Source organism: Aspergillus mulundensis (assembly GCF_003369625.1).
Source record: "Aspergillus mulundensis strain DSM 5745 chromosome Unknown scaffold_9, whole genome shotgun sequence".
NCBI classification, from domain to species: Eukaryota; Fungi; Ascomycota; class Eurotiomycetes; order Eurotiales; family Aspergillaceae; genus Aspergillus; species Aspergillus mulundensis.
The window spans coordinates 1,670,826-1,697,168 of record NW_020797897.1 but is presented as its reverse complement, the minus strand read 5'-3'; the positions used below and the strand labels follow the sequence as shown (position 1 = coordinate 1,697,168).

General features: G+C 52.3%; 9 protein-coding genes across 9 annotated transcripts; 5 read left to right on the top strand and 4 right to left on the bottom strand.

Moving 5' to 3' along the window:
* Positions 1-95: 95 nt before the first annotated feature.
* On the top strand, positions 96-2,942 carry DSM5745_08366 (putative transcription factor (Snd1/p100); the record flags this gene model as incomplete). Its single annotated transcript, XM_026750382.1, has 2 exons — positions 96-233; positions 435-2,942. 2 exons carry the CDS (start codon positions 96-98, stop codon positions 2,940-2,942), a joined length of 2,646 nt encoding a protein of 881 aa, XP_026601386.1.
* Positions 2,943-3,505: 563 nt separating this feature from the next.
* On the top strand, positions 3,506-4,981 carry DSM5745_08365 (SEC14 family lipid-binding protein; the record flags this gene model as incomplete). Its single annotated transcript, XM_026750381.1, has 4 exons — positions 3,506-3,762; positions 3,830-3,971; positions 4,035-4,415; positions 4,463-4,981. 4 exons carry the CDS (start codon positions 3,506-3,508, stop codon positions 4,979-4,981), a joined length of 1,299 nt encoding a protein of 432 aa, XP_026601385.1.
* Positions 4,982-5,843: 862 nt separating this feature from the next.
* Positions 5,844-10,725, top strand: DSM5745_08364 (CORVET complex membrane-binding subunit VPS8; the record flags this gene model as incomplete). Its single annotated transcript, XM_026750380.1, has 3 exons — positions 5,844-6,200; positions 6,255-6,699; positions 6,764-10,725. The coding sequence occupies 3 exons, from the start codon at positions 5,844-5,846 to the stop codon at positions 10,723-10,725; spliced, it is 4,764 nt and encodes a 1,587-aa protein (XP_026601384.1).
* A 1,242-nt stretch (positions 10,726-11,967) lies between these two features.
* DSM5745_08363 (glycoside hydrolase family 16 protein) lies at positions 11,968-13,062 on the top strand (the record flags this gene model as incomplete). Its single annotated transcript, XM_026750379.1, has 2 exons — positions 11,968-12,317; positions 12,384-13,062. 2 exons carry the CDS (start codon positions 11,968-11,970, stop codon positions 13,060-13,062), a joined length of 1,029 nt encoding a protein of 342 aa, XP_026601383.1.
* A 1,385-nt stretch (positions 13,063-14,447) lies between these two features.
* Positions 14,448-15,252, bottom strand: DSM5745_08362 (uncharacterized protein; the record flags this gene model as incomplete). The annotated part of the gene is made up of 3 exons (XM_026750378.1): positions 14,448-14,615; positions 14,691-15,131; positions 15,196-15,252. 3 exons carry the CDS (start codon positions 15,250-15,252, stop codon positions 14,448-14,450), a joined length of 666 nt encoding a protein of 221 aa, XP_026601382.1.
* Positions 15,253-15,777: 525 nt separating this feature from the next.
* DSM5745_08361 (zinc finger protein) lies at positions 15,778-16,722 on the bottom strand (the record flags this gene model as incomplete). Its single annotated transcript, XM_026750377.1, has 1 exon — positions 15,778-16,722. One exon carries the CDS (start codon positions 16,720-16,722, stop codon positions 15,778-15,780), a length of 945 nt encoding a protein of 314 aa, XP_026601381.1.
* A 347-nt stretch (positions 16,723-17,069) lies between these two features.
* DSM5745_08360 (putative capsular associated protein) lies at positions 17,070-18,871 on the bottom strand (the record flags this gene model as incomplete). The annotated part of the gene is made up of 2 exons (XM_026750376.1): positions 17,070-18,633; positions 18,684-18,871. 2 exons carry the CDS (start codon positions 18,869-18,871, stop codon positions 17,070-17,072), a joined length of 1,752 nt encoding a protein of 583 aa, XP_026601380.1.
* Positions 18,872-21,287: 2,416 nt separating this feature from the next.
* On the top strand, positions 21,288-24,577 carry DSM5745_08359 (ribosome biosynthesis protein KRE33; the record flags this gene model as incomplete). The annotated part of the gene is made up of 2 exons (XM_026750375.1): positions 21,288-24,283; positions 24,370-24,577. 2 exons carry the CDS (start codon positions 21,288-21,290, stop codon positions 24,575-24,577), a joined length of 3,204 nt encoding a protein of 1,067 aa, XP_026601379.1.
* A 228-nt stretch (positions 24,578-24,805) lies between these two features.
* DSM5745_08358 (putative disulfide isomerase) lies at positions 24,806-26,277 on the bottom strand (the record flags this gene model as incomplete). Its single annotated transcript, XM_026750374.1, has 3 exons — positions 24,806-26,003; positions 26,065-26,072; positions 26,128-26,277. The coding sequence occupies 3 exons, from the start codon at positions 26,275-26,277 to the stop codon at positions 24,806-24,808; spliced, it is 1,356 nt and encodes a 451-aa protein (XP_026601378.1).
* Between the last annotated feature and the right edge of the window lie 66 nt (positions 26,278-26,343).

Below are 26,343 nucleotides of genomic sequence, written 5' to 3'. Positions count from 1 at the left end.
GAACCCCTTTCTCTCTTATTCTCACTTTTTAATCCTATCCTGCTTTACTGGAAAAGTCTCTCTTTGGTTATTTGCTTTGGGTCCCTTTTTCCAGCATGCCTCTGGAAGCTCGTGTGAAGTCAGTGTTGTCTGGCGACACTGTTGTCTTGTCGCATGTTAACAACCCTGCACAAGAGCGTGTATTAAGTCTTGCATATGTGTCGTCGCCGAGACTGCGCAAAGATGGAGATGAGGTGAGACATTCTTTATTTACCCCAATTCCTTTCTGTATCCCAGGCAATTGTCAATAGGAGTAGAGTCGACTTGGCGGCATTGGGCAACTCAACACCTTTTTTTTGTTGTTTTGGCCTGCCCTACTATTCTATTCAAGCCGTGCTACTAATTAATTTATAATTCTTGAATTGAAATCATTACTGACATTTCTGTCCTAACAGCCTTACGCCTTCCAATCCCGTGAATTTCTCCGCGAGCTTCTTGTCGGCAAGGTAGTCCAATTCCAGACTCTGTATTCCGTCCCATCCTCGCAACGCGAATTTGGAAAGGTCAAGCTTCCGACTTTCGAAGTTACGCTGCCCGAAATTGTTGTCCAAGAAGGATGGAGCCGCGTCCGAGAAGAAGCCGGCAAGCGAAGCGACGACTCGGAAGAAACTGTTGCGATGCTCGAACGCCTTCGCGCACTCGAAGACCACGCTAGAACTGAAGGAAAGGGTGTATGGGGAACCGAAAGCGGCCGCATTGAAACCCGCTACGATCTTGACGATGCTAAGGCTCTAGTGGACCAGTGGAAGGATAAACACCTCGAGGGTATCGTCGAGCGAGTCCTGACTGGAGACCGTCTCGTTCTTCGACTGCTTATCGACCCGGCAGAGCACCTGCAGGTCGTCGCTGTGATGGGTGGTGTTCGTGCGCCTGCAACCAAGCGGGTAGGTGCCGATGGCAAGGAGCAGCCTGCCGAGCCCTACGGCGAGGAGGCCCACCAGTTCGTCGAGTCCAGGATTCTGCAACGCAAGGTCCAGGTGACTCTGTTAGGTGTTACCCCTCAGGGTCAACTCATCGCCAGTGTCCTTCACCCCAACGGAAACATCGCCAAGTTCCTTCTGGAAGCCGGTCTCGCCCGGTGCCACGACCACCACTCTGCTCTCCTTGGTGCTGAAATGGCAACCTTCCGCCGTGCGGAGAAGATCGCTAAGGATGCCCGGTTGGGTCTTTTCACTAACCTTGTCGCGCCCAAGGGTCCTGCTGGCGGGGCCGCCGAGGACTACATTGTTGGTCGTGTGCTCAACGCCGACACCATTTTCGTCCGAAACAAGGCTGGCCAGGAGAAGAAGCTTAGCTTGAGCAGCATCCGTCAGCCCAAGCCATCCGACCCCAGCCAAGCGCCGTTCGCCGCCGATGCCAAGGAGTTCCTGCGCAAGCGCATCATCGGAAAGCACGTCAAGGTCACCATTGACGGCAAGAAGCCGGCGAACGAGGGCTACGAAGAGCGGGAAGTTGCTACGGTTGTTCAAGGAAACACAAACGTTGCTCTTGCTTTAGTGCAAGCTGGATACGCATCGGTTATCCGTCACCGTCAGGATGACAGCGACCGATCTCCTGTTTATGACGATCTGATGATCGCTGAAGCCGAAGCTCAAAAGGATGGAAAGGGAATGTGGAACCCTAAGCCCCCGAAGACCAAGCAATACCAGGATTACTCCGAGAGTCTCCAAAAGGCCAAGATGGAGGTTTCTATTCTCCAGCGCCAGAAGCGCGTTCCTGCCATTGTCGACTTTGTCAAGTCCGGATCCCGCTTCACCGTTTTGGTTCCTCGCGAAAATGCTAAGCTTACCCTTGTTCTTTCTGGGATTCGTGCTCCTCGGTCTGCTCGTAACCCTGGTGAGGCCTCCGAGCCATTTGGTAACGAAGCCCATGAGTTTGCGAACAGACGATGCATGCAACGTGATGTCGAAATTGACGTTGAGACCATCGACAAGGTCGGCGGTTTCATCGGCACCCTTTACGTGAACAAGGAGAACTTCACCAAGTCTCTTCTTGAGGAGGGACTGGCGACCGTCCACGCATACTCTGCAGAGCAGTCCGGTCACGCTACGGAGTACTTTGCTGCCGAACAACGCGCAAAAGACGCCCGTAAGGGACTTTGGCACGACTGGGATCCTAGCAAGGAAGTTGAAGAAGAGGAAGAGGCAACCAGCGGCAGCGCCGTTGAGGCCGAAGCCACCACCCGCCGCAAGGACTACCGCGATGTTATGGTCACCTACGTTGATCCATCCACTGGCCGTGTGAAACTCCAGCAAATTGGAACCGGCACCTCGGCCCTGACAGAGCTTATGAGCGCATTCCGATCATTCCATATCAACAAGTCAAATGACACTCCTCTCCCTGGTCCTCCCAAGGCCGGTGACTTTGTTGCCGCCAAGTTCACTGAAGACGGTGAGTGGTACCGCGCCAAGGTCCGCCGCAACGACCGCGAGAAGCAACAAGCGGAAGTCCTTTACATCGACTACGGTAACTCTGAAGTTCTGCCCTGGTCCGCTCTTCGACCCCTTGGCACACAGTTCTCCGCCCAGAAGCTCCGCCCTCAGGCTGTGGAAGCTGTTCTCTCATTCATCCAGTTCCCCGCCAACCTTCCCCACTACATGGAAGAAGCAGTTTCTTTCGTTGAGGAGCAGACCTTCAACCGCGAACTTGTCGCTAATGTTGACTACGTTGCGCCCGAGGGAACACTGCACGTTACTTTGCTCGACCCCGAGGGATCAAAGACCCTGGATCAGAGCATCAACGCGGATATCGTTCACGAGGGTCTGGCTACCGTTCCTCGCAAGTTGAAGGCATGGGAGCGCGCTGCTGGTGAGACACTGTCCAACCTTCGGGCCCTGGAGGATGAAGCAAGACAGTCGCGTCGTGGTATGCACGAGTATGGTGATGTTGGTGAGGAAGATTAGAAGACGTTCGGCCTGGAAACACGGTATGGTGTTTTCCCTTTTGTTCCTGTACAAATATTTCTATTCCCATAAGTTGGTCGACGTACGAAAATGAACTGCCTTGAGACTTTCAAATCCTAAGCAACAGAGAATCATCTCAAGAGTGAAACACCACTGAGTTGTGTAGATGACATAAATACTTCATTAAAACATTAAAGCTGACTCAGCAAGGGTCTTGGACAGTTTATGCAGATTCTTCCAACATCGGGGCTGGATCGATTTGCCGAACTCCTTCCATCCGCTGGACATTTTGATCTTCTTGTTTCAAGGTTGACATTTTCGCCCCCCACGTCGCTCGTTTGCCCCTCCGACACTCACTGCTATAATTGCAAGGTTTCCGACGATACGTGTCGTGATCCACGTCGTTTGTTGATCCCGAGACCTCCGAAATAAACTATAACTCAGCTCTGCTTACGCCGGACCAACCACAGCCCAACGCCACTCTTTTCCTCAACTTTTTTTCTGCGACAGCCTCCTCCGCTCCAGACACTCCTAGCTTCCATCAAACAAAGCATACCGACACCATGCCGCTGTGGAGAACGAAGTCAAACCACAGCCAAGCCGAGAGCGATCCCGCCACCACCGCTGCCGATCCCAAGAACGATCCCGTTGCGTCGGCATCCCAGGCTGCGAGCGATGCCTGGCTCGCTGGGCATTTGAATCACCTTACCGGGGAGCAGGATGGGAAGTTGACAGAGTTCAAGGCCTTCTGTGAGAAGGAGGGGTACTATAAGCCTGGGGGTGAGGGGGAGAAGCCGAGCCATGATGACGCGACGATGCTGTATGTTTGCTTCAGCTTTTATGTCCTGTAAAAACTGGATGGAGCATGGCTAACGCGATGACAATAGGCGATTTCTGCGCGCGCGGAAATTCGACGTGAACGGTGCTTGGGGTCAGTTCAAGGATACGGAGGACTGGCGCAAGGAGAACGCCATTGAGGCACTATACGAGAACATCGACGTGGATTCTTACGAAGCCGCTAGAAGGATGGTGAGTTGGCTGACCCAGTTTATGTTCCTGAGTTTGAGCGTAACCTTAACTTTATGGATATAGTATCCGCAATGGACCGGCCGTCGAGACCGCCGCGGTATCCCGGTGTACGTGTTTGAGATCAAGCATCTGAACAGCAAGAACATGGCAACATACAACGCTACTATGACCGATCCGGAGGCGACGGCGGAAACGCACAAGTCCTCGGCTGTCCCTCAGCGTCTCCTGCGCTTGTTCGCGCTATACGAGAACCTTCTTAACTTCGTCATGCCGCTCTGCTCAAAACTGTCCCGCCCGAACCCGGAGACACCCATTGTATCTTCGACGAATATCGTGGATGTCAGCGGTGTCGGATTGAAGCAGTTCTGGAACCTTAAAGGACACATGCAGGACGCCAGTGTTCTCGCAACGGCCCACTACCCGGAGACTTTGGACCGCATTTTTGTAAGTGCCATGGTCAGAACTTATAACTGAGGTGCTAATGACAGTAGATCATCGGTGCTCCCGCTTTCTTTCCGACCGTCTGGGGCTGGATCAAGCGTTGGTTCGATCCTGTCACCACTTCCAAGATCTTCATCCTCTCTGCCTCAGAAGTCCTTCCCACCCTCAGCTCCTTCATGGAGCCCTCCAGCATCCCCAAGCAATATGGCGGTGAGCTCGAATGGCAATGGGGTGACATGCCTTACCTCGACGAGCCGGCTCGCGAGTTTATCGGTGCCCTTGAAACCGCACCCACGGAAGGCCAAACCAAGCCAGGTTTCATCAAAGGCCCGGTCCTCTTCAAGGGCGACAGAATCGAGATTCTTGGCAAGGAGAACGGAAAGAGCAGAGAGACCACCATCCCTGTGCCCGAGTCTAAGCTTGCACAGGGAAACGGCGCTTCGGCCCAGCCTGAAAAGAAAGAAACAGAACAGCATCAAGCTGCGGATGATGTGCAGCTAATCTCCGAGAAGGTGGCTGAAAACGATGAAGCAACGACCACTCCTGTTCCTGCCCAGCCTGCTGCTTGATGGAGTATCTAACAGCTTCTTATACATGATTATACACCATACCTTCTTGCATTGCACTTAATTATTCCACGTTGGCTTATTTTTGACATAGCTTGCATAGATACATACCCAAACAATATTTCTTTGTCTTGTTCTGAACCGCCTATTTGTTTGGCTGGGTGTCGGTTTCCGTTATAGACTCTACCCTCTATTCCGATTGGCGCTTCTATCCATGTTTTACATTTGCATAATAGTAATCGAATGGAATTGAAATCAGGGCGTTAAAAGGAACTGTATTGAGCTACTTTGCTGTCTTAGTAACTAGTGGTGTACGCCTACCAGGCGCCTTCAGAGGATCCAGATAAGCAGTTTTCGCCGCACTCGGTTCAACTTTTTGATTGTACATGAGAATAATATAGTCATTTTGTAGACCGGTTCATACTCCGGATTGCTGAATGATGATAATAGATAGCAGACCAACAGGAATGTTTCAGAGTGGGCCGTGGTTCCGCCAGGAGAGGGCGGACAAACCACGGAAAGCCCCCGACAGCCGCACAGCCTCCTAGGCTCCAACTCCCTCCGCCCTCCGCCCTCACCTTGACGATCTCCAATCACTCCACGGGCTCGTGCTCCTTTCTCGATTGGATGTGATCATTGCTCTCGGGCGCCGGGACACCTCTTCGTCTGTCATTAGTACCTTATCCTACCGATAGGCTTTCCACTCGACCTCAACAGCCAACATCTCGGCCTTGAACCGCATCCGTCCGCTCTCTGCCGTACCTTTCGAGCTCCGAACGCAGGAAGCGCATCCGCCGCCCGCACATCTCCTTTTCCGCCTTGCTTCGCGCGCATATGAAGAAATGAACATTCGGACACACTGCTGATGAGCTCCACGATCGAGGGCCGCGATGACTGGGCCCGAGAGGACGACCTCGACTTGGGACAGGACCACGACCAGGACGAGGACGAACTGCAGCAGCTTCCGGTCGCGGTAACCAACGGCACTGACGCTGTCAAGGACGGGATTCCGTCGGAGGGCCTGAAGAATGGGTCAATTGCATATGTGGAGGAGGACATACCCGATCTCGCTGCGCAGAATCATGTTCCGGGGATAGAAGCCGACTCGCAGTCGCCGTCACAGTCGCCGTCACAGTCGCCGCATCCTGCGAAGATAGGCTTGGGCTCGTCCGAGGGTGTCGATGATATTGCTTCGAATCCAGATGATACGCCATCTTTGCGAGTGGGTAGTGACAAGTCCTGAGCTGGTATATGCTAACTGTATTGTTTGACTTAGGGATCGATCCAATCGTCGCCGAGTAGCAGTGCGCTGGCACTCCGTGGCTCCTCTACTCTTCCTAGCCCCAGCCCCAGCCCGGCGCATCGTCCCTTTGACCTTCGGTTCCAGTCGAGGCTGTCTGTTTCGTCACTCGGCAGCCTCCGGCCGTCGTCGCCGTTTCTTACCCAAGTCCACTCGCGAAAGTCGTCGCTTACAAGCCGGTTGTCGCCGGCTACTCTTGACTCCGACCGGGATGGACAGCAGGACCCTTGGGAAGTTGTGCGTTGGACGAAGTTGAGGAAGATAACTGGTCAAGCATTCTCAGAGGTCGGCAAGCGGAATTTTGGCTCTCCTACGTGTATGGTTGTCTCTACATCGATCGTTGTTGGGACTTCAAGAGGTATTGTCTTGGTGTTTGATTATCAGCAGAATTTGAGGGCTGTTATTGGGCACGGAACAAAAGGTATGGCATATCTCTAGTTTGTTCAGGCGCTGTGGACAGATACTGACTTTCTTGGTCTCTTTAGCTGTAGAATGCGGAGCAATCCAGTCTCTGGCACTCTCTGCGGACCATTCGACTGTTGCCACGGGCCATGTATCAGGGGATATTTTCACATGGGAGATATCAAGGCCGGCGCGGCCTTTCCTTACCATCCAGCCAATACCTGCGAATCAGGTCGAGACACGGACTTCTGATGGCCATATTTCCGGGTCACCCGTAATACACCTGGGATTCCTGGGAACTAGACGCACTGCGCTCGTCTCTGCGGACAAGCGGGGAATGGCATTCTCTCATTTAGCGACGCGCGGTATGGGTGCTATGGGACGTACGGTGAAGACAACACGAATACTAGGCCGCTATCCACAACCGTCGCTGGAAAATACCAAGCCACGAAAGCCGAGCTCTGTGCTCGCCTTTTCGCCTCTCCCCCTAGGCAATGTTGAGCAGGCAACGGATTCTCTTGGTCTGGCCGCCATGCTTACCCCATATCTGCTCGTTATCGTCTCTACAACGCCAGTAGCACAGACTCAGCACAAATCACCGCGTCCGAAAGAGGTTGCCGCTCATGGCGCAATGACTGGCGCTCTTGCCTGGTTCCCCGCAATCAGATTAAAGGGAAATGAATCGCAAACATCCAAGACAAAACTTGTGTACTGCTGGTCAAACGTACTGACAGTGATGGATGTTTTGGAGGTGGAAACTGACGATTCATCGTCCAACGACCGCCCTCCCAGCTTGGAGTTCCGACCCCGATGTAGATGGCGAGCCGATGAAGCTATTGTGGCCGTACAGTGGTTGAGCAGATCAGTACTTGCGGTCCTTACAATCACCCAGCAACTGCTCATCCTGGAGGACCATACGATGCGGGTGACCAATGCTGTTGATCTTCTGAACCGGCAAATTTACCATGTGGATTTGTTCTCAGCTCAGCTCCATTCACTCATTGAACAGTTTAATGAAGAGGATACGTCCATGCATGGCGTTGTGGCCGATGCGTTTTATATGAGTTTCCGATCCTACAAGGGACGATTGTTCATGCTTGGCTATAATGAGTTGTTGGTTGGAAGTCTATCGAATTGGGCAGATCGACTGCTCGCTATCATGGAAGCTGGTGATTTTATCGAAGCTATCCGTCAAGCAACGGCCTATTATAGTGGAAACTCGGAGAAGCTGACTGTTGGCCTTCCCGACGAGGACTCACTAAGGCAACCTATCGTGCGAGAGAAGCTCCTGGAGATGATCTCTGCTTCCCTCAAGTATGCTTTTGGCAGGAACGAAGAAGCCCCTAATGATCGACTTGAGCGCCAACAGCTGCAAGAGCTAGCCGAGGTCTCTATCTCGGCCTGTGTTTGCATGGCTGACGAGGATTTCTTATGGGATGAGGTCTTTACTTGGTACGAGGAGCACGTGTCTGAAGGGGTCTTTCTTGATGCCCTGGAATCCTTCATTGTCGAAGGGACGGTTTTGTCGTTACCTCCGACTGCTGTCAAAGCCCTGATCAACCATTTCGTCATCACCCATACTGCCAGCCAACTGGAAGAGATAATTTGCCTGCTTGACACTAGCACGATGGACATCGACCAGGTGACCACATTGTGCAAGCAGCACAACCTCTATGATGCCTTTATATACGTTTGGAATCGATGCCTGGGGGATTATGTCGGGCCGTTGGAGGAGCTGATCAAATTGATCCCTTCTCCACAGTCTTTGACCAATGGCAATTCCGTCTACGAGCTGCAAGACTACACGAACGCGATGAAGATCTTCCCATACCTCTCCTTTATTCTCACATCACGTTCGTATCCGACAGGTAGCGATATGGATGATGCCGATGCCTCACGAGCAAAGGCGGCCGTGTACAACTATTTGTTCTCTGGGACTCGCGGGTCCTCCTCTCCACTTGAAGTGCTACTGAAGTTTGACGCATCCAGCTTCATGAGCATGCTGAACGAAGCGTTTGAGGACAGCTTCCTGAATGAGCAGGACCCAGACGAGGTCCCTCATCAAGGGGTGTCTGTCAATCGACAGTATTTGATTACCATTCTACTCCAAACCATGACGTCGGCCTCCTTCGATAACTCTGACTCGATCTACCTGGATATGTTCATTGCTCGAAACCTTCCGAAATACCCACAGTACATTCTGCTCGCCGGCAGTACCCTCCATCAAGTCCTTGAGCGGTTGTGTTGCTACCCGACTGAGGATATGGCAGAAGACTGCGAGTTGAGTGCCGAGTACTTACTGTCCATCTACCATCCGCCAGATATTCAACAGATGATTCCTCTCTTCCGTGAGGCACGTTTCTATAGGATCCTCAAATCGACCTATCGCGCTGAGAAGCAATTTCCGGAGCTGATACTCACATACTTAGAAGATCCAAGTGAGCGAGAGAAAATATTTACTTGTCTTCAAGACTGCCTCCGCCCCGGCTCTAACTTGGGAAAGAAGCAAAGGCAGGCTGTGGTCGGTGTGATTAAGGCTCGTTCCCATGACATCGCGGCTATAGACGTTTGCATGGCGGCACAAACGATGCGTGATTTTGCGCCAGAGACACATGGAACATTTATCAGGGCGCTAGAGGACGACAGTTATGGCCAGTATCAATACCTGAGTGTTATTGTTGAGCAGAGGATGCAGTCTGCACCGGAGAACCACCAAGCTCGTCCTATCGAAAATTGGATGATCGAGCGTTATATCCAGCTACTCTGTAGGCATGATCCAACCCAGGTAGCCAACTTCGTGGATACCCTCCGTGAAGGTGACATTAGACTCGAAGAGCTACTCCCGTCAATGGAGGAAAGCGGGGTGGTGGATGCTGCTGTGATTCTCCTGGCCAGACAAGGTCAAGTGAGGGCCGCGATGGACCGCCTCATTGCGCATCTGAAGACATTGGAATCAGGGCTGGTGGGCATTCTACAGTGTGTGCAGGAGGCGCCCGATTCGACTACCACGGCGGAAGCAATCGAGGATCTTCTCGAGTCTCTCAACAAGTACGCGAAGGTTGGAACGTGGCTGTGTCAGGGCCAGAGCAAGACGGCCAAGAATTCGCGTATCGAACGTAACGGTGGCGGCAAGAACGCCTTACAGCAACCTCTTTCTTTTGACGAGGAGCTATGGCTCGACCTGCTCGAGGGTATTGTGCGCATTGCAAGTAGCGTGTTTGCGCAGATTCAAGGCGGGCTTGCGAACCAGGTAGAGATGGCAGAGTCAGAGCCCACTCCTTCATTCGGCACGAACGCTTCTCAGCTCGTGTCGTCGTTTCGTTCCCTAGTGCAACAGGTCTTTACTATCCTCCTTTCGAGCACGGTCCGAACTAGCGGTTCAGGTCCGGCGAAGGGCGAACGTAACGACGTTGCGTTTCTCCGTATCCTTCGTGCCTTCCTGACTAGGGCAGCAAGTTGGTCTCCATCACTTCTCGAACTGCGAGCCGTCCTTGCCTCGGTGTTTTCCGCCTACACCTACGAAAAGTCACTGTTATCTCTGGCCAACGGGATGCTGGACCGCGATCTCTTCGTGCATGTCGATGAGGTGACGCGCCTACGGCAGAGGGGATGGCGGCCGCGAGGCCAAGTCTGCGAAATCTGCCGGCAGCGCATCTGGGGCCCTGGGGTCGGCCCCCAACATTGGCATGCATGGGAAAGACGCCAAAGCGACCTGAAACAGCACCGCCTCGCCCGACAGCTGGAAGAACGGGTCGACCCTGCGACTGCCAGAGGGAAAGGCAAAGCGGCAGTAACCCCGACTGATGCGTCTTTCCACCATGACGACAGGCACATGGGCGGGGGCACGAGCGAAGAAGCGGTAATCAAACTTCATGAGGAGGAGGCCAGCGTGACTCAAGGGCCGGTGGTGGTGTTCTCATGTCGACACCTATACCATCGCCAGTGTTTAGTGGACATTGGGCAGTCACGGCCGACACGGCAGCGGCAGCATGATGGGGAGTGGGAAAAGCTGGTCTGCCCTGTTTGTCCTGTACATAGCGAATGAGCATGAGCGATCTGCGTTTTATGTTACATTATTATAGTTTATATAGGCGTTATTCCATGTCGGTGGGACCGAGAGGCTTTTCGAGATGATCACGGAAACCAAGGCTCTCATCTCCGAGCCCTACCCTGAAGTGCCAAGATAGGAAGGTGTCTATTGCAGGCCATCTGATGAGTTAAAAGATTATCGTTTGGCGGAATAGACTGCGACTAGAAACACTGGCGTCGGGAGAGAGAAGAAGAAGAGGAATAGTCACGACAGGCGAGAGCGATCAGCAGACCCAATCAGGCACTGAGGCCGCCTTCCGTCGTGATCGCGTTAAAGCTTGACTTCTTCCTCCAACTCCTTCTCATCTCCTGCATCGCCAATCATCGCTTAATTGTTTTCTTGTCCCAGCCACACTGTCCGGCTTGCGCATGTCCAAATCACCTGCTTTTTCCCCACGTTACATGTCAACCCGTGCCGGACGCGAGAGCAGCCCTGCAGCATGATTCCTTGAGGAATCTCGAGTCAGTCTCGACGTCCGAAGGAACTACCCAGGTGGAGGAGCGCTAGAGGTACTCGTGAGTGCGACGCAATTGCGCCTTGCCTGAAAGACGCTTTCCTCCGTACTGACAACCCAGTCCAGCCTGTCCAGACTCTAGACTTGATCATGGGGCCGCCTTGTCCCGTCTTTCTTTGTCAAGAACAAGAATTCTATTGGAAGCAGCCGTATACCTTCATGTCGGTTCCTGAATCTGTCCCTGTCGCATCCTTCGCGCCGGGAGCGTCTTCCATAGAAAAACACTATCTCTCTACTGCTAGGTCGAGGTCTCTGTTCCCGTCTTCTCCGCCCCCTTGATATGCTTGCAATCTGCGCCTCGACCAACCCGGTGTCTACTTCACATTCCTCGCAAATTCGCTCGGCATGCCAGAGATTAGCATTTTTCTGGGGCCGGGGTCTAGTCCCAAGACCGGGTCCGGTGCATGCAGTTTATGGCCGATGATACCTCTATAGTTTTGTCTATGCCGCTTGTTCTCGATGCAGCCCGACGGGGGCGACGAGGGGGGTGTACGCTGGCATATATATTCTCAGAGAAAGTCCATTCCGAACATGGCATTTCAAGACGAGTGCTGAAGAGCAAGGCTTGCGCTGTCACTCCTTGTACCATTCTTCACGTTCCTTTTCAAGTTTGCGCTGTTCTGCTAGTTTTTCTAGCTTTGGCTTTACTTCCAAGATTATATACCCTTTTCTTGTCTTTGAAGATGCACCTTGTGTCTGCCTTACTTCCAATCGTGGGCCTAGCAGCTGAGCTTGCTAGTGCTGCCTATGTCCTGCAGGACGACTACAGCCCAGCCGTGTTCTTTGACAAGTTTACTTTCTTCACGGCTGCTGATCCGACAAATGGCCATGTCCAGTACGTTGATCGAGGTACCGCGCAGAGCGCAGGCCTGATCTCCACCGGTTCCTCCGTCTACATGGGCGTCGACCACACCAACGTCCAACCCTCCGGCCGCCAAAGCGTGCGTCTATCGAGTACGAAGAGCTACCACCACGGCCTCTTCATTATCGACCTCGCACACATGCCTACGGGATGTGGTACCTGGCCTGCCTAGTATGCCCCATCTACCCGACCCAGCATAACCCCAAACATTAAGAGCGATATGTTAACAAAACACAGCTGGATCCTGGGCCCCAACTGGCCCAATGGCGGGGAGATCGACATCATCGAGAACGTCAACGTCGCAACAACAAACCTCATGACCCTGCACACCAGCGACGGCTGCACGATCAACAACTCCGGCTTCAGTGGCACCCTGCTCACATCGAACTGCTTCATCAGTGCCGCAGGCCAATCCAACAACGCAGGCTGCGGCATTCAGTCCCAAGACACAAGATCCTACGGCGCCGGTTTCAACTCCAACTCCGGCGGCGTCTACGCCACCGAATGGACCTCTGATCACATCTCGATCTGGTTCTTCCCGCGCGCATCTATCCCCTCTGATATCTCGGCCGGAAATCCGACCCCAAGCTCATGGGGAACACCTGCTGCACGGTTCGCGGGAAGCTGTGATTTCGAGAGCCACTTCACTGACATGCAGATCATCTTTGATATTACGTTCTGCGGCGACTGGGCGGGCAACGTCTGGGGAAGCTCGACTTGCTCTTCCTTGGGCAGCTGCAACGATTATGTTTCAAATAACCCGGGGGCGTTCTCCGAGGCTTATTGGGATATTAACTCGCTGAAGGTTTATCAGGATTCGGCGAATGCGAAGCGCGATGAGGGCCGTGACCGCACGGCGCGCGGGTTTCCGAGGAAGTCCATGAGGGCGAGAAGGGAGGCTAGTCTGTCCGTCTGATCAGGGAGATCTCTCTAGTACATATTTCTATACATCAGGTTTGCTTGGGGTTATGGGCGGCTTGGTTGGGACATATATATACTCTTACTATACCTCGCAGATTGTATATATTTCTGATGTCGCAGACGTGAGTACGGTTACTGGATCTTGCTTATTTGTTGTTACAGTTCAATGATTTATGCACTGCTATTAAAATGAGATGTATTCAAGAACTCAAAGTAGCAATTTACTTGAGTTTAGATTATCTTACGCAGTAGACTTGTTCGAAAGCAATGAACTAGGGTTAGGTGCAGAGAGGACCATCGCCGCTCAAGCCTTGGCAGACTGCTGAGATTATGAGATAGCATACGAAGTAACAGAGTACAGGCGCCACACATATATATATGGGAGTCTATCCAAATTAATAAAATATTGGACTTGATTGATTCTGAGATCCGATGTTCTAAGTTTGACGAATGAAGTTTCTGCTCCAGTTCCCCTTTCTCCATCCACCAAGCAAAGCCGACCAGGACCAAGATGTGCTTTCCTAACCCCGGGAACTGTATACCAACTGCAAAAGAGTGTTGAAAAAGGACCAATGCGCCCAAGTGCTGAACAGCTCTTCATCTTTCACACCGCGACATCCCACTCGGCTGTATCTCCGACCACGGTCTCTCCAGATTTAGCTCTACCCTCTAATAGACGGAGAAGAGCACTGGCGCAAGAAAAGGGGTCTTGTTCCACCACTATGCGGCCCCTTCAACCTTGGGCTCGTCGTCGAGATTGAGGAACACTCCATATTTATCTCGTTATAGGCAATTGACGAGGATTGCTGTTGCTGTGGGCAGGAAGATGCCGCCAAGCTGTAGTTGGTGTTAGTTTGCGCTCTTATCTCTGCGGAGATATGTTCCATAGGTGGAATGGGGACAGACAGCACTTTCTGGATCGCCACTCTACAGTGTAGGGGTCCGTGGGACTTCTGGTATCCGTGATGGAGAGGTAGGGAGGTCGTGTGCGCGCTTAGTTGATATAAAGACAGATAGAGACCTAGGTGCTACATTGGACATTTAATTGGGGTCGACAGAGATTAGCAAGCTAGAAATGCCTGGACCTGAGTCTTCTATTGGGACTTACGGGAAGCAAAGTGGTAGTTCTCTAATAACACAAAAAGAAGATGAAGAAGAAGCTTCAATTGAGTGTTGCTATCTTGATACAAGACGCACAAACATCCCTGCAGATTCAAAGAGCCATAGAGACAAACTCAAGACTGTTGAACTGGGGAAAGTGACATGACATGACATAGGAAAGACAAAAGAAAAGATGTAGGAACAGCAACATGATAGTCGAAATGCTTATCACAGACATGCACAGAGGCTATCAAGCAACAAACAAGTATGCCAAGGGGCCTAGCACTTGTAATCGTCCTTCTCAACAATAACACTCCACAGATCAGGTTGGTGAAGGTCACCGTGAACCAACTTGTCGTCCATATGAACTCCAGCGCAGTCATTCACGATCACACTAGCGCCCTGGGCAATGTTTTCGAAACTAGGTAAGCAGCGCTCGCCTTTTCCCTAGATAGATAGAAGCATGGGTCAGTTCATCTGTTGAAACGGACGGTATTTTGAAGATGGCTTGGATTTACTTACCCAGTTGCACCACTTAATGGCCGCCTTGTAGGAGCAGCTAACCCGACCACAAGTTGTTTGAGGGCTGCAAGGCTGACCCTTGACCTTGTGGAGATAATTGATGCCTTCCTTAATACGCTTGGTTCGGGCGGCACCAGAGGGTCCCTTGCAGTCAACAGTGTGCTTCACATTGAAAGGAACATGGTGATCGATATCGGTGGTCTCCTCTTCGTCATCCTCATAATCTTCCTCTTCCTCAAGATTGAATGGGACGTCAGTGTTGTTCCAGTCCGCGTCGTAGTTGGGGTTCAGTTCCAGGAGCTGGGCGTAAACAGACTGGACGGTTCCGTTGAGAATGATAACAGGGGCGCCGGGGGTGACCTGCACCTTCCAATAGACATCGGAGACGGTCATGCCGGAATGTTCATCAGACTGAGCATCCAGACTAGGAGTGGAGGGGGCCTAAAGGGAAGTCTGTTTAGTATCGACATGGCTAGATGGGAGGATAGATTGAGAGATCACATACACCCAATGCCAGAAGGGCAAAGAGACCCAAAATAAGGGTGATAATAGTCAGACGCATCGCGTACACAAGGCCGAAGTTTGGATCAAGATTGATATCCAGAGTTCGAGAGACGAAGGACTTGAGAGGCACAAAGCTTGAAGGATGAGAGGCTTCTGACTGATGGGTTGAGTTGAGAATTCTCCAGCGTTTTTCGGCGGGCAAGATGCGGGTTTATATAGCTTTCCTTGAGCACTGCTGCACCCCGGAGCTCTCGCTAAGCACTAGCGTGCTTCACTGATCTTGTGTGAATGGCATCATGAATTCTGGGTCAAGACCAGGGATAAGCCCGGTAGAGTAAAATGATACTGCACCCCACAGCCAATGGGCGTTGAACACTCAGGAGCATCCCCCCACAGTGGCGTGAGGCTGTTACTCTTTCCCCTCCAGCTGTGAATGAACAGCCCTGACCAGAGCAGGTGTTACCTGCCAAAGAACCTTCCAGGGCAAACTCCCCTCCTTTCAGTGAATGAATAGGCCTGCCCAGACCATGGTCTTTACCGTCGGAGGGACGGCCATGACACACAGATCACGTAGATGTAATCATCAAGTCTGACTCTCAAGTAAGTGAATGAAGAGCTCTGGCAGGCTCTGTGTTTGAGAGACATGATCCCTGTGCAGAACCTTTGAGTTCGAGAGACACTTCTCGCTGATCACCAGGTACTGCTGGCGGAAAGTAGCCCAGAGTTCTGAGTGCTGGTCCGGCCTTGGACAGAAGGGGTCGTTTTTCAAGAAGGCTGTCACTGCCTGTCTGACACCTTGCTCATCCATCGTCATATCTCGAACGAGGTCAAAGTCCAGCAGCCACATCTGGTGCTCACCGAGTGCGTTATGCCATATCCTTCCCTCCATGTCCTTTCTCATTCCAGTGCCATTGTTTGGCGTCGCAAGAACAAACTCGATGTCATTGCCATCTACCTCCCCAACCCAGTGCATCACCGCAAGAGCCTCCGCCATCGCCCGAGCATAATCACGAATGTCATCCTCCGGAATACCCAGCTCTTCCATCTGATCGATATGCAGAGGATAATTCCTCAAGGAAAAGGCCCTGAATCGGGAAGGACGCGAGATGCGGCGTCGGCCTAGATATGGACGGATCAGGCAGTCTCTGTTGGTGTCGCTTTCTAGGATCTCGTTGGCTAAGCCCGGCGGACAGAACCGTATGGTGAGAAGCTGTCTGATCTCGCCCCTGACGGCAGGTATCCGTTGGGCGTGGATCATATTGCATGGCTTATAGCCTTCTGGGAAGCGGCTAAGGTTCCTGCCCCACCAGTCATCGTTCGGGGTTATGAAGTCGTGATGGATTGGGATTTGGACAATGGTGTCTCTCATACAATCTGATAAGCGCTGATGCATGTTGCTGTCGTTTCTTAACGACCGGTCAGGGCCCCCGTCTTCGCGTTTGTAGGCGGACCCTCCTTCTGCTGCTGTCCACACTGTCCCGCAGAAGCCCGCTCCGATGCGGCGGAATTTTGAGCTAGTGTCATCCATTCTTGGTCTTCGGGTTGATAGAATGGCTGTTTGCTGACAAGTTATTATCTTCAGTAGGTAGCGATGAGGATTGAAAAGGAAGAGGCGGGATGTGTTACACTTTTGTGTCGAACCGGAAATCAGCTCCGATTCATGATTCCACCCCACGGAGTTTGAAAGATATATTCGAAGGACCTAGAAGACTAGATTAAGCATGCATCATCGCTAAAAGGCTGTCAAAATCAACAAGTCTAAATACATGGTATGCCAAAGGTGCTAGTATATCACTAGGGGCGGAGACGAACTAGGTATGAATCAACCATACATAAGCGAAGAGGAAAGGCCATTACTTCTGTCAGATCAGGAGGTCAGGATGAGAGTTTGAATCCCAGCGTATCCCGTCTGTCATCAGTCAACCGACCCCATTCTAATAGAAGGCGGAAGAAGTAGATCTCCATGTCTTCTTTTCGCAAGGCAGTCTTCGCCCATTTGCGGCCTTCTTCGGCAATCCATCGGCCTTGAATATCATGTCGCTTCATCTCGACTTTACGTCCATCAACCGTGGCATCAACGCCCGCAAAGTAAGCGAGAGTACTCCATAATCCGTGTAGGCGGACATCGATGGGGGCGTAATGCAGCCAGGGCGTGACGCGCGAGTCGAACCATTGTCTGAATAAACCGGTTTTGAACGGGAGACTACGGCTCTGCAGGAAAGGGAGAAAACGGCCGCTGAAGCCGGCGCCATCCGAGTCAAAGAGGTAGCGATACTGCCAGTGATCCTGAAAATCGACCCGGCCGCCAGTGCCGAGTTCGTCCTCTTGGTCGGTACAGTCTTCGTTCCGGCAGCGGACAATGGGATCCGTAATGCTTATGGAAGCGTTCAGGCCGAGAACTTGGGTGGGTGCCATACCATCGAAGATCTGGTATGAATGCGATTTCGGTTCCTCGGTGGGCAATAGAACCGAGACGTGCGTATATGTGTTGTTATTGACCAAGTGTGCGAGGCGCTGCCGCGGCATTCCTTTCCATCTACCTTCGTGACTTACGCCTTCCGTCGTGCTACCGATCCAGAAGAGGGTGTTCTCTTTTTCCGTGTACCTAGGATCGGGATGCTCATCGGAAGGTCCGTATTTGATTTTATCGACATAGTTCCAGGGGCTCGGGAATAAAATGTCGCTGAAGACGGATGTCGAACTCTGGCTAAAGACAGGTAATAGTTCCTGGGTGATTCTGAATGTTGCAGGCGATAGAAAGAGCCCATGCATATGAGCGAGATCAGGTTGATGGCAGACATCGGACGTGATCCCCCAATTCGTCGGAAACTGGCCCATTGAATGCGCGCGGATGCATCCAATACAGAGATCTTGCCTGTCCCAGACACGTTCTGTTCGGGCTTTTGACCTAGGTGGACAAGCAGGGGCAACATAAGCGTCCCATACTTTCTGAAACGAACGGTCGATAAACATGGTCTCTGGTGTTTGGTCGGCTGGTTCAATGGGCGCCCAGGTTGCATCGCGATCCGCCGTCCATTCGCCTGAAATGTCATCATCAGGTGGTAGTTGTTGCGCTTTTGCCCGGTCGTGAAGCTCGGCGATCTTTTCCCAAGGAGCTATAACGCGAGGCTCATCGTCCAGGTTGAAAGCCAAGTCCATATCAGGAAGATGTTCGGAGAAGTTTTCGATCATTTTGCCCGCACTCTGAACCATCCAAGCATGTGTCGGTTTAATGCCTTCTTGCACCCTAACCGTGCCATTTCGAATACTCAGTGCGCCAATGTCATTCAATGGGTTTGTTGCTAGCTTCTGGGTCATAGTTCGAATCTCGTGGGGTGCTAAGGCGCGAAACGGAAGAAGGTTTGTGTATATGCCGTCAAATTCGTCAATTGTAACCGAAGACCTGCTTACGGCATAGTCATACCATTTATCAAATCCCCTATAAGATGATTAGAAGCGAGCTTCGCACGTTGTATAGAAGGGACTAACGGTGGGGGATTTTGATTGTATCTCGAACGATATTGCTGAACAGCTTCTGCCAAAGTACTACTCTCCTTGGCCGCCTTCAGCCACATGTCATGACTCTTTGCGGCTTCGTGTATCAACAGTTCGATCGGATGCGTATGCCCCAGACTTGATTGGCCTAGCACCCAGAATAAACCAGTGCCAAACATCATGATGAAGACAAGTCGTAAAACGAAATTGAGGCGATGTAGGAATTGCGGCTCGTCTTCGGAAGCCGTCCGTGATAGCAGGAACAGTAGTCCCCCCAAGCAAGAGCAGGAGAGTGCGATAAAGGCATGGGATGCAGGAATCATGGGAAACGGCTCTTGGCCATCGAACAGTGTCGAAATCAAGTTGAAGTAATTCGCGACGAAGCCGGCTAAGACACAAAGCCCGACTAGACCATAGAAAGGGAGCTGTCTGCATCAGCCCTGACTGCAACCACATAAAGCCCGCCAAAACCTACCAGCTGAGATGCCGACACAATAACAATAGAAACCAATACAGCCTGACCCCAGGCGCTTCTGAGATAATGCGAAGTAATAAAGGTGCCAGCTTCAGCAGTGGCTGTCAAGTAAATGACCCAACCTGCTAAAAGTAAAACCACTCCCTGCAAAAGACGGCCGTTAGGCTTGATGTGCCGGTGATAAGCTCGGGTATACTCACCAAGAGGCAATATCCCCAGGAAAGCAGTGTATGTTTCTTCTTCCCTTCCCGACGTACTCCTTCGCCGGACAGTTCAGCTGCGCTAGTTAGAAGTAGACAGTCAATAAGTAGACAGAGAATCCTGAACGTTTGCAACCTCAGGTGTTTTCCCGATACTATGGGACAGATATAGGTCGATTGCCGAGCATGCTGAAATGTTGCAACTAGCACGCCGCCTATTGCTAAAGAGGCCGCAGGTATGATATATCGGACGCGGCTTTGTAGAACGAAAAAACGAAGGCGGCTGAATATTGTGACAGGTATGCGAAATAGGTCGTTCGCCGGCTCGTCTGGTCGAATCCAGCTTTCAGCAGTTCGCTGGATACGCCAGAAGTCATAGAGTGCGGCATATAATGGAAGTAGGTACTAGAAAAATTGAAGCATGGTTATCATCTATGCCGACAATGCCTTGTTCCGCTGAGCAGCTTACAGTGTAACCAGCAGGTGCGCACTCGATGTTATCGGTGATATAGCGAAAGAGAATTATCCGCGCACAGGCGATTGTTGAAAAGACACCTATTTTCAACCACCATCTCAAAGTACGCCGATCCTTTGCGGCGTCGTCAATGCCGACAGCCGATAATGCTTCCGCGCTGGACTGCTCAATCTCATTAAGTGGTATAGCAGAGTATTTATCGGGAGGAAGAGATATGCTCGGTATCTGATGGACGAATCTGCTCAGAACCAGGAGAGAAATTGCCGAGAGAAAGCAGGTGAGGGCAGCAGTGTGGAGAGGATGGTCTAATGGAAGAGAAACATTAACGCCAGCAACCTTAGCCTAGTCTCCCCGTTGTAGGACATAACTTACCGAAAGCAAATGTGGTGTTATATGAGGTAGTAATAAACGTGCAGCTCAATAAGAAACCCCTGCAAAGTTTAGATCATGAGACAATGTGGGGAAGCTCATGTACACCAACCCCAGCAAAGCGCGAAGGCCGTTTTCCACAGATAGACGAATCATATTGGCGCTCATTAAAGGGCAGAGCCCATTATTGGGACACTATCTGCCAATCGTCGACTGAAGCTCCCATTTACGCCGCCACATGCAAGCGGGTAGGTAGGTGATATTTGACGAGTACCTAGGGGATATGGAGCCTAGATTAGCGGGGTCGACAAGGGTCCGACAACAGTGGAGACTGCTCGAGGTTGACGGGAAGAGCTTGAAGTGGTTGGACAGCATCAGGAATCGAAAATATCAAGCCGGAAAGGGGCGTCTATAATTAGGGAAAGAAAGGTTTCTTTGAATGACTTGAGCAAAAGGTGATTGCGTCAACTACATGGGAGGACCATGGACGATGGATCCAGACCCGCGCTTGACAGTGGGATCACCGGCTAGGGAACGCTAGCCTGCCCACTAACGTTGGCCCCGAGGGTCCCGATAAGCCACCAGGCACTCTCAAGTGGGGGTCATGCTATCTAAACAGCAAGACCGGGAAAATCTTCATTGCAACATAGCAAGGAAATAATGGGGCTGCCTCAGATTGATGACGACCACTGTGCAACTTACAGGGACTTCAACATCCTTACAGCAGGCTTATGGTCCATATGCACCGTATGCTACATATTCTGAAGCTAGTTATTGGCAGTTCATACATAAGGTCTCACAGGCAGGACACTAAAACACTGTCATCAGACCATATGTCATGCCAACCAAGCCTTCATAGGTACTCCAGCTCGGAGTAAGTCCATCCAGTTAAAGCTATGGAGTAGGCCGGAGTACAAGACCACGAATTTCACGTGATCTTACGAGCGGGCTGCACCTTTGGCGGTAGTAAAGGCGGTGGGTAGTGCCCGGCAAAATAAAACACCGCCAACTTTTTTTCGGCGCAGAGACTTTCCATGCAGCAACTTTCAAGCTTGGGAGTTCCAGTGGTCGCTTGAAAAATGCCTCGGAAAGCGATTGACTCGCGCATCCCGGCGCTCATCCAAAATGGCATCCAGGAGAAGAAGCGCAACTTCTTCGTCATCGTGGGCGACCGTGCGAAAGACATCATCGTCAACCTTTACCACATCAGATCGCAATTCGACGTGAAACAGAACAAGTCCGTTCTATGGGCCTACAAGAAGGATCTCCTAGGCTTTACAAGTCACCGAAAGAAGCGGGAGGCAAAGATCAAAAGGGAGGTGAAACGGGGCATCCGCGAAGCGAACGATGAGGACCCTTTCGAGCTGTTCGTCACTCTCAACCAGATCCGCTATGTGTACTACAAGGAAACGGAGAAGATTTTGGGAAATACCTACGGCATGTGTATTCTCCAGGATTTCGAGGCCATTACGCCGAACCTCCTAGCGCGGACTATTGAGACCGTCGAAGGTGGTGGCACAGTGATCATGCTCCTGAAGAGCATGAACAGTTTGAAACAGCTCTACACACTGTCGATGGACATTCACTCGAGATACCGGACCGAGGCGCACGATGATGTGGTTGCGCGATTCAACGAGCGATTCATCCTATCTCTTGGCAGCTGCGACTCCTGCCTGGTCATCGACGACGAGATGAACGTCCTCCCTATCTCTGGCGGCAAGAATGTGAAACCGCTCCCACCACCCGAGGAAACTGATGGGAACAACTCGGGGCCGAAGAAAGAACTAGAGAAGATCAAGGATGACTTGGCCGAGTCCCAGCCCGTTGGATCCTTGGTCAACCTAGCCCGGACCGTGGACCAGGCCAAGGCATTGCTCACCTTCGTCGACGCGATTGCCGAAAAGACGCTCCGAAGCACTGTTACGCTGACCGCTGCCAGAGGTCGTGGAAAGTCCGCGGCTCTAGGTGTCGCTATCGCGGCAGCAATTGCCTACGGCTACAGCAACGTCTTCATCACCTCACCAAGCCCCGAAAACTTGAAGACTCTGTTCGAGTTCATCTTCAAGGGTTTCGACGCTCTCGGATATGCCGACCACGCAGATTACACGATCCTCCAGTCCACCAACCCTGATTTCAACAAGGCTATCGTCCGCGTCAACATCCATCGCCAACATCGCCAAACCATCCAATACATTCAACCTCAGGACGCCCACGTGCTAGGGCAGGCAGAACTCCTGGTCATTGATGAAGCTGCGGCCATTCCGCTACCACTCGTCCGAAAGTTGATGGGTCCTTACCTGGTCTTCATGGCTTCTACAATAAACGGTTACGAGGGAACCGGCAGGTCTCTTTCTTTGAAGCTGATTCAACAGCTCCGTGAACAGTCAAGAGGTGGCGCCAAGGTTGCCGGAGACGACACTGATGTTGCTTCACGAGCAACCGGGAAGATCGAGAAGAATGCCGATAAGGGTTTGGGTGGACGATCCTTGCGAGAGATTACTTTGTCCGAACCCATCAGATACGCCCCTGGTGACTCCGTAGAAAAGTGGTTGAACAAGGTTCTGTGCCTGGACGCGACACTACCGAGGTCGAAGATGAACACTCAAGGCTGCCCGCATCCCTCTCAGTGCCAGCTGCTCCAGGTCAACCGAGACACCCTATTTTCTTTCCACCCTGTCTCCGAGAAGTTCCTCCAGCAGATGATGGCTCTCTACGTTGCCAGTCACTATAAGAACACTCCCAATGATCTCCAGTTAATGAGTGATGCCCCCGCCCACCAGCTGTATGTGCTCGTCCCACCAATTGACGAAGATGCCGCGAAATTGCCCGAGCCGCTCTGTGTGATACAAGTCGCCCTAGAAGGCCGCATTAGCCGACAGAGCGTCCTCAACAGCTTGAGCCGTGGTCAACGGGCTGGCGGCGATCTGATCCCCTGGCTTGTCAGCCAGCAATTCCAGGATGAAGACTTCGCCGGTCTTTCTGGAGCTAGAGTCGTCCGCATTGCCACGAACCCCGAATACCTGAGCATGGGATATGGATCCCGCGCTTTGGAGCTCTTGGTGGATTTCTTCGAAGGCAAATTCACCGATCTTTCAGAGAACGCGATGAACACCCAAGAAGAGATGGTCCGGGTTACTGATGAAGAGCTCGCAAACTCCAACCTCCTCGATGACAACATTCAAGTCCGCGATATTCGATCCATGCCGCCGCTTTTCGGCAAGCTGTCGGAGCGTCGACCAGACGAGCTGGACTACCTCGGTGTCAGCTACGGTCTCACACCGTCTCTTCACAAATTCTGGAAGCGCGCTTCCTTCCATCCCGTATACCTCCGCCAAACACCCAACGACCTCACAGGCGAACACTCCTGCGTCATGCTCCGAACACTCGCCACTGGCGCCAACGACGCCAGCTGGCTCGGTGCCTTCTCGCGCGACTTCCACCGCCGTTTCATCTCCCTCCTCTCCTACCAATTCCGCGCCTTCGCCTCCGTCCTCTCCCTCAGCATCGGCGAGTCCGCAACCGCAGGTGCCAAACTTGACCCGTCCCTCGCCGCGCCGCTCCTCACGAAATCCAACCTCGACGCAGCCTTCTCCCCCTTCGATCTCAAACGCTTAGACAGCTACGCAAACAACCTCCTCGACTACCACGTCATCCTAGATATGGTCCCCACCATCGCGACATGGTACTTCTCCGGCCGTCTCACCGGCAAAGTCAGCCTCTCCGGCGTGCAGCAGTCCATCCTCCTGGCCATCGGTTTGCAGCGCAAATCCCTCGACGACGTCGAGAAGGAACTGAGCCTCCCCTCATCTCAGCTGCTGGCTATGTTCCTGAAGATCGTCCGCAAGGTCTCAACCCACTTCCGCTCCCTCGAGGAAACCGCTGTCGCGGATACCCTTCCCGCAGACCAGGTTCCCACGACCTCCGCGGCAGCCGATGCCCATGACGAAGTCGTTGACGAGCGCTTCAAGCCCCTCGAGACCAGCATTGATGATGAGCTTCGCGAAGGCGGCGAAGTAGTCAACGCCGAGATGCGTGAGAAGCAACGCGCGCTGATTGACGCGTTGCCCCTCGACAAGTGAGTCCTTCCTTCCCCGCCACCATCTGCAAACTGCGAAAACAAAGCCCCTGGCGAGCGAACAATAACTGATTTACAGCCTCCAGATACGAGATAAGTAATGGTGATGCCGGCTGGGAAGATGCGGAGAAGCAGATCCGTGCTGGCGGTGCCCCAACCGTCAGCGTCAAGTCCTCGAAACAGAGTAAGCGCAAGAAGGGCGAGACTGCGCGCGACATCTACGAGCAGGAGGTTGAGTCTAAGCGACAGAAGGTCATTCAGAAGGGGACCGAGGGGAAGAAGAAGAAGAGGTAGTGGTCTAGTCTCTACCTACCAGTAGTTGCCTTGGGTTCTTGTGCATCTTCTAGGAATGCATGACGGTGTTCTGTTCGTTTAATGTCTTTGTATATAGGTTAATCGGGTATATCCAAAAGTTGAAATAGAAGCTACGTATGTATCCACGTTTATGAGGAACAGGCTTGGATTTCGGCTAAGCTACTTTACGCCGCGTAAATACTCATCATTTGCACTTGCCTGCATAATTTACAGTTCGTCATGGTCAGTTTGCTTTGCAGGCTCGTCCACCGTGACCACAATGCCCTCTGGGAGCTTGTTTCGAGACCCTTCGCCCAGACGAATAGCATCAATCCATGCTTCTACGCGTACTGGGCCAAAGTCCGCACTATCCGAGGGGTCATAGTGTCTCCACCATCCCCTTCGTGCGTTCAACGCGACAACCTCGACTGACTGCGCATCCTCAGGCAAGCCGAGTCCAGCCCTGAGAGCTTTGGCCGCGGTGTTTGATGCAGGGATACTGTACAACGGGAAGAGTTTGGTTTGTTTTCGAGCGTGCTTATGCGCAATCTCCGCTAGAGTTTCGAGTGCCTCCTTGGCGGGCTGAGTGGGCTCCGCATCAGACTCTGGCAAGAGAGCGAGAACACAAGTGCCAGACTTTGGCGCGAGGCAGGCTGCCTCCAGGGCCTCGGAGGTTTCGAGGGTGTCAATAGCGGGAGCGGGGGCGGGTGCTTGGACTGGGACGGAAGGCTTGGCTTCTGCAGTAGAGTCTTCGGGCTCAGAAGGTTCGTCTGATTTTGGCTTCTTTTCGGATGCGCTTGGCTTCTTGCTCTTTGCTTTTTCGGGGGCGGGAGCGGGATCAGCGTTTGGAGGCGCCACTTGGCTCAGAAAATCGACCATCGGACCTTTCTTGAGTTCGCCGTCGAACAGAATATGCTCTTTTCCGTTTCCAGGTAGCAAAACCAAGGTGGGGAACTCCGTGACACCAAACTTTTCCACGGCGTTCGATTCCTTGTTGCGAATTTGAGCGACCTTGATGCTACCCAAGAAGTCGATAGCGAGGGCGCGAATCAGGGAGCTCGTTGTGCCCTTCTCGGTGAAAAGGAGGGCTTTTGGTACTTCCGCGTCCTCAGAGAGCCATTCATCCAGGTTCTTGTCTGTCACCCTCTTCACATGGTTCGGGATTCTCTCTGCCACCGCATCGACAATTCCTTTGGCGGTCCTAGGGCCTTGGTAGTCCTCGACTCTTGGTTTTCCGGCTTTCTTGGATGGGGTCACAATCTTTAGGGTCGGGAAGCCCTGAACTCCCATTTGTCCACAAAACGGCTTGTTCGCATCGTCGTCGCAATTGATGGCGGCAACCTTCGCCAGCCCGTCCAGATTCTTCGCTGCTTTCTCGTAGGCGGGTTTCAGGTTTTGGCAATGGCCACACCAAGGCGCATAAAATCTATGAGGATCAAACGGTCAAGAAAGGACTTGTAACAGGTATATGAGATTCGGGGACTTACTCGACAATCTAGTTCCGGTGTTAGCTGGATTCAAACAATTGGGGGCCGAGAGATATCACTTACGGAGGTGTAGTTTGAGTTCGCAATCAGCTGGTTGTAGCTCTTCTGATCGATCTGAAGAACGGGGGATTTCTTAGTATAGAGCCCATCGGCATTGACTGGCAGAGCGGCCAAAAGCGACGCGACAAGGAGAAGCGCAGAGCGCGGCAGCATGGTGGAGTTAGTGCGCAATTACTTCCTGGGTGATGTACGATCTGGAGTGGGAGATCGGTGGTCATA